At 37.9% G+C, this 6,522-nt stretch overlaps 1 protein-coding gene across 1 annotated transcript; it reads right to left on the bottom strand.

Annotated features, from left to right (window-relative positions):
* Positions 1 to 3,965: 3,965 nt before the first annotated feature.
* Positions 3,966 to 6,141, bottom strand: LOC105049763 (phytolongin Phyl1.1). Its single transcript, XM_010929505.4, is given in 3 exon segments — positions 3,966 to 4,994; positions 4,997 to 5,855; positions 6,024 to 6,141. Coding segments are annotated over 2 exon segments (810 nt in total). The 5' UTR covers positions 5,085 to 5,855; positions 6,024 to 6,141; the 3' UTR covers positions 3,966 to 4,272.
* Positions 6,142 to 6,522: the final 381 nt, after the last annotated feature.

The following is a 6,522-nucleotide window of genomic DNA, read 5'->3' as shown; positions in this document are numbered from 1 at the left end:
TTATACTTGTCAGGCAACTTTTAATTACCAATCATATTGTATGTGTCCATAATTTGTCCAAAAAATTAACAAAGATTATTTTGTAAATTCTCAAGGTGTTGAGAATTTGAAACATACATCATTAGTGGTTAATTTTTAAATACTTTCGATCGTAGGATCGTCACAGAGGACAGTGATCAATCCTTTTAAGATCAGTGCACGATTCACCTCTCTTCTGGATAAATGAATCTCGAGTTTGCAGTGTGGAGACACTAAGGTGAGAGTGTAGGTGGTTGTTAGAGAACAACTTGTACTGAGCATGACCAACACGAGAAATCACTTGGATGTCTACTCACTGTCAGTGATTTTCTCGATGCTGTAGTGGTATGACTGATCCTTTAACCTATGGTGTGTTGGCTATTCGCAGCAAGACTACTTAATTTGACTGCACGTTTCCTTAGTCCCTAGCCATTTGGGTCCTTGCTGTGTATGTTGGCTATTGTAGGTTCAAATTTACTGTTTAGAGTAAGATACACCTAGATGGAATCTATTAACTTTAGTAGAAAAGAAGTAGTCCCATACGATTCACAAGACTGAGTTCAGAAAGTCTCTGGCCAGAGCAAATGTAAATACCGAAAAAGAGTTTTCACGGGATTCACAGATGAACTCAAGTCGAGCCAATCTAGCATATGACTGACGATGAAATTTGACGAGTTCTCCATGACCTCGTCTAGTCAGGACTCACGATAGAGGCACTGTATCACATGATAACTGCACCTAAAAGTTCATTCTTCTATTCTGCTGGGTTGCTACTACATGTTGCTAGGTATCACCGGTGGATCGTGAAAACTCACTAAGATCATTTTCGGATCAATTATTCTTGTTGGGATGAGTTAAAATCGTTCCAGCCCATCGAAAGGAGTTTCGATGATACTATGATAGAGATCACAGTATGTCTCACTACTAAACAGAATAGAACCTATGGGGTCATACACAAAAGAAGTTCTTGTCTGATCAGATAGCTGATCGATGATTATGAATCATTGAAGTGTAAAATCATCAATATGGTTGATGATTAACTTTATGCAAATATTGCAATTAGGTAATTCACTAAGTGTTAGTGAATCATAGAAGGATTAATTAGCAATTGGATTGCTAATTAGCTCAATTTGATTGAGTAATTGAGATTCGGATTAAGTCTAATTAAATTGAATTTAATTTGACTAAGATTGGATTTGATTAGATCGAGCCTAATTGCGGGGGAGATTAATTCTTGATTTGATCAAGATTTGGGTTCAGTTAATTTCTACTAAGATTAAGATTTAATTGAAGACATTGGGTTCCTAATTTGATTAGGTTCCTTCTTCTTATTTGGATCAAATCGAATCAGATTCGATTTAATTCAAGTTTGGAAACCTTAGAATCCATTGGAGCTGGGACTCTCTCTCCATCGCCCCCCTTTTGGTTTTCACGCCCCATATTCCACGACAAAAATATTTTGACATGAGAAATAATTTGCGTGAGAGTTCTGGGCGTAGATATGAGAGAGGGAGGTTGTTATGGTAGATAGTTGGTTGATGACTCGTCCACCTTATTTCTTGATCTCTTTCCTAGTTTGAATTTGATTCAAATCAAAGATAGAGATAAGAAGAAAAACTAATCTGATTTTATAGAATCTTTTGGCGGCACCTAACAACCTCTCCCTTTGTGCGTTGAGAAAGGAATAGCGTGAGAAATCAGATCTGATTTCTCACGCCGTTCCTTAGTTCTTGGCGATAATTTTTTGGACGCCAAAATTGTTTGGCATGTAATAGGTGGCGTGCTCTCTCCTAAGAAACCCTAGTCCTCCCTCTTATAAATAGGGATTAATTTTTAGATCCTATGATGATGAGAAAAGTCAAAAAAATTAAGAGAAAAATATTCTGAAAAATCCGAGATCTCTTCCTCCTCTTCCTCCCCATTCTCCCTAGTTCTCAAGAGAGTCTATGAGATCTGTGAGAGAACGACCTCAGCCATCAAAGAAGAGTCTTCTGCAAGGGAGTTAGTATCCCGATAAAGACACCTATCTTTAGTCGGAACGAGTCCTCATGTGGATACCTGTGGAGATCGGACGTATCCGTGGCTAAAAGAACCCGTTCAGGTCCACGATCATCGGCTGCGGTGTAGATCGATCTATGCAAAGGTATTGAGATTCGATCTCAATATTTTTTTTTTATTTTTCAGATTATGTGCATGTCATAGATCCAAGGGCGTGGATAATATAGATTAGATCTGTTGCATGTGGGGTTAAAAATGTTTAACCTAGATCTGTTTTCTGCTACTATCAAAAATCGTTTAGAAATTCATACATGCAACCTACTTAATTTCTAACAAGGAGGAAGGGGAGGAAGAGGGAGGAGGAAGAAAGAGAAATATCATGATGAAGAAGAAGGGGATCAATCGGAGAGGAGGAAGGAGGAAGGAGGATGAAGGGGAGGCGGCAGTGAAATGGATGGAGGTGAAGGGAGCCGCTATGGACGAAAAAAATAGATGAGGAGGAAAGGGAGAAGGAAGAAGGGGGGAGAAGAAAGAAACAGGCAATGGAGGAGGAGGAAATCAATTAGAGAGGAGGGAAGAGAAGGAAGAAGAAAAAGAGACAGTGAAAAAATGGGCGGAGATGAAGGAAGCCACCATGGATGAGGAGAAATAGATGAGGAAGGGGAGAAAAGAGGAGAATCGCCGGCGACAGAGGAGGAAGGGATCAAGGGAGGAGGAAGAAGAGAGGAGGCGAAGATAAGGATATTTTTATCATTTTATAAAATAATAGTATAATATGATGATTACATGATACTACTTTATTAACGGAAATAGACAGCCGAACCATATTAGAATATTTCGATAACTAGAAGGATCGATTTTATACTTTTTAAAATATACGGATGTAAATGAAATTGGATTAAAGTTGAAAAAATATTCTTATAATTTTTTCTTTAATTAACTATACTTGGTTTACGCAAATCCACTCATGATCTAGATAGCTTGAATAGATCCAATCATATAACCACAAACAAAAAAAAAAAAAAACTTTGGCATTTCCTAATTGACTAAATCTTTTGTAACCCAAGAGCATAACCATACTCTAATCCAAGCCCAAATTAAAACCAACCACTCAACAGACATGCTCAACCTAATTCACGGCATTACTTGCTAAAGTCAGTAAAATCCTCACAAACTTTCGACAAAAAAAATGGTACTCACAAACTCAATCCACGACCCCAAATCATTGGAATTAAATGACCATGCCACAAGCAAAGCCAACCAAGAAGCCCACTAAAGTTCATTTACCCAGACTTCTGGCGTAGTATTCACAAGCAATTGATACAATGCTATAGAAATGGTCTAGAGAAATTATCCTGCAAGCCACCCTATCCCCTATAATTGTATCTCCTATTTCTTCCCTCGCTTCTTCACTTTTTGTTCTTCCCTCTCTTTATATTAGTAAGCTTCTCTCTCTGAAACACTTAACAGTAACATAGAAGTACATCTTAAAGAAGTTCAGGGGACGTAGTTAAGAATGCTATCAAGAAAGTTCAACTTTGGTCCAAATTACAAAAACCAAAAAGTTCTAGTGCCATATAAGTTTAGTACAATTCTTAAAAATTTCAATCTCATATAAGTGATAGAGATTAAAAAAGGAGATACGGATGAACTCCTGTTTTCCAAAATGCCACATCAATGCTTGTTCAGAGGTGGAGATTAAAGCAAGAAGAATGAAGTTAGCTTTTTCTGGAGTTCAAATGTTATTTTTGTATAAGCCTCACAACAAGTAAACATATAGTAAACTAGAACAGTATCAATTGAGAACTGTTCTTTCTATTTTTAACACTACATTGACCAAAAAAAAAAAAAAAGAATTTCAATCAATTAGAAAATCTAAACAAACTTAAAAAGGAAACTAAAAATATCATTTTGTATCGTGCTTTATATGTTTTCACAAGAACCACACAAACCAAAAGCATGAAATACATATAAACAGCTATTATCGCAGTAGCAACACCAAAGAGGGAGAAAAAAAATGCAAACATATACATACAGATACACAATATCTCAATAATCTTGACAACTGCCAAGTAAATCTAAATCTCCTCATCTATTCTTCCGAAAACTTGCAACAAGAAATATCAACTGTATTTTAGTTTTGTTGCATCCATCTTTCATTTTTAAACAAATAAACATTTCAAAATTACATCCAATGAAGTGTTTCATGCTTCCAATTCTCGCACCATCCTTGTTCTCCAAATCTAATTCACTTAACTATGCATCTGAAATACACTTGAAACCCTTGCAGACAGCCAACCAAACACCAAACAAAACCAAGCAAAGGATAACGTCAGCAGCAACAACCAATTTCACATGTCGCCACCACAACCTCTGTCCAACTTGCGGTATCTGAGTCCTCATCAAACTCGAGCTCCTCTGCAACGACATACTGCCTCCTGGCTCTGGTGGCATGTTCAGCTTTACTCCGTCTATAAGGTCTTCACAAACTTCATGGGTCTCAACTACTTTATCCTTCATCTTCCTCTTATCATGCTTGCTGTTTCCAAGTAAAGGGGTCCATCCAGATATGGAACTATCACCTGACACATTCCCCTCCAAGCTCTCATCAACAGAAATTGTCGCCGGTTGGGGCATTCTTTGCAATGAGCTGATCAACTGCTGGATGATGGGCACCGCTTCATCATGGAAACCATTCATTGAGACCCTCTTGAACCCATCTCTGATGTGCTTTAGGAACCGAAGGATCTCCAGAGTCCCCAAGCTAGGGTCGACGATGGCGAAATAGGTGCATCCACCTTCCATCAAGTAACCAAATGTTCTTGTCCCAATAGTGTGGAAGTAACATCTGTGGAAGGGCGGGGCATTCTCGAGGCAGAGGGCTGCCAGGGCCTCAAGCTCACGGCCTTTGCTATTGTAAGAGTAGAGAATTCTATTTCCTTTCGCGATGCAGCAGTACAGTGTGTTGTCCATGGAAGATCTGTTGATGACTGCTCTATTATCTCTACTTCCATGGATTTACAATGAGATGAAACAAGCCTCAGCGACCGTGACTGCCGTGAATTCATCAAAGTTCTATGCTTCGAAAAGGATTTGAATTATAATCAGAAGCTCGGAAAACTTTGACCATTCGGGTTTTGAATCAATCCTCAGATTTAATAATCCAGTCACAGATCTCTGCTTCCATGGATTTGCAATGAGATGAAACAAGCCTCGGGGACCTTGACCGTAGTGAATTCATCAAAGTTCTAAGCTTCGAAAAGGATTTGAATTATAATCAGAAGCTCAGAAACTTTGACCATTTGGATTTTGAATCAATCCTCAGATTTAATAATCCAGTCACAGACTCTGCTTCCATGGATTTGCAATGAGATGAAACAAGCCACAGGGACCTTGACCGTAGTGAATTCATCAAAGTTCTAAGCTTCGACAGGGATCTGAATTATAATCAGAAACTCAGAAAACTTTTACCTGTCGTGTTTCAAATCACTCCTTTGATTTAATAATCCAGTCACAGATCTTTATTTGTATGGATTTGCAATGAGATAAAACAAGCCACAACGATCTTGACCGCCGGGAAATTATCAAAGTTCTGAGCTTCAAAAGGATTTGGATGGTAATCACGAGCTCAGAGAAATTTCTATTCGGGTATCTCCTCAGATTTCATAATCTAGTCACAGATCTTGCAACTTTAGAGAACTAGTTCTTGGTTTGGGGTTTTGGAAATATGCTACAAAAGAAGACCTGGTTCAGAATCCAACATAAACCCCAAAGGTTTCAAGAACTCACCCATTTTGGATTTGACAACGTGGAATTCTCCTCCCAACAGAAAATACCATCTGCCAAAGATGAAAATTCCGGAAATCAAGACGTTTCTTTACTTCTTATAAGAAATCCAAATCAAGAAAAATCCTGATTTCAATTATTCGGAGGGAAGAATCCACAATCAAATAAAGTTCGGGGCTTTTGAGAAAGTAGGACAGAGAGGAATCCAGAGAAAGAAGTACCGTAGTCGCTTGCTTTCTGAAGAGGCCCAGATCAAAAAACCCTAGACACAGACTCGCGCCACTTCTCTCCTTTTTGGGTTGCTTCACCTTAAGTAGATGGGAAAGGAATATATATATATATATATATATATATATTGATTGAAGAAAGGAATAAAATGTGATATATATAGATACACGCACACAATTTCTTTACCCTAAGATGTAATAAGTTAAATAAAGTACTATTGGGGCTGACCCTAATTTTATTTTGCGAGGGGATTTTGGCATTTTGCCCATATTTAGATGAAGAAAAATAAATTAATTAATGTCTAAGTACCTACAAACTTGATTAAGTGACAGACTTTTGTTAAATCACTGGGACTTGGCCGGCAGCTGAAAACTTCGATCTAGATGCCTAGTTCTTAGTTGAGAATTGATCCGATGACGCAACACATACAAAAAATAAAATAAAATAAAATAAAATCTTATTACGACACGACTAGGGAAGCAGCTGGTTTTT

This window comes from Elaeis guineensis, chromosome 8 (genome assembly GCF_000442705.2).
Source record: "Elaeis guineensis isolate ETL-2024a chromosome 8, EG11, whole genome shotgun sequence".
Taxonomy (NCBI): Eukaryota; Viridiplantae; Streptophyta; class Magnoliopsida; order Arecales; family Arecaceae; genus Elaeis; species Elaeis guineensis.
The sequence above is the reverse complement of the archived record's forward strand: the minus strand, read 5'-3'. Positions and strand labels throughout refer to the sequence as shown.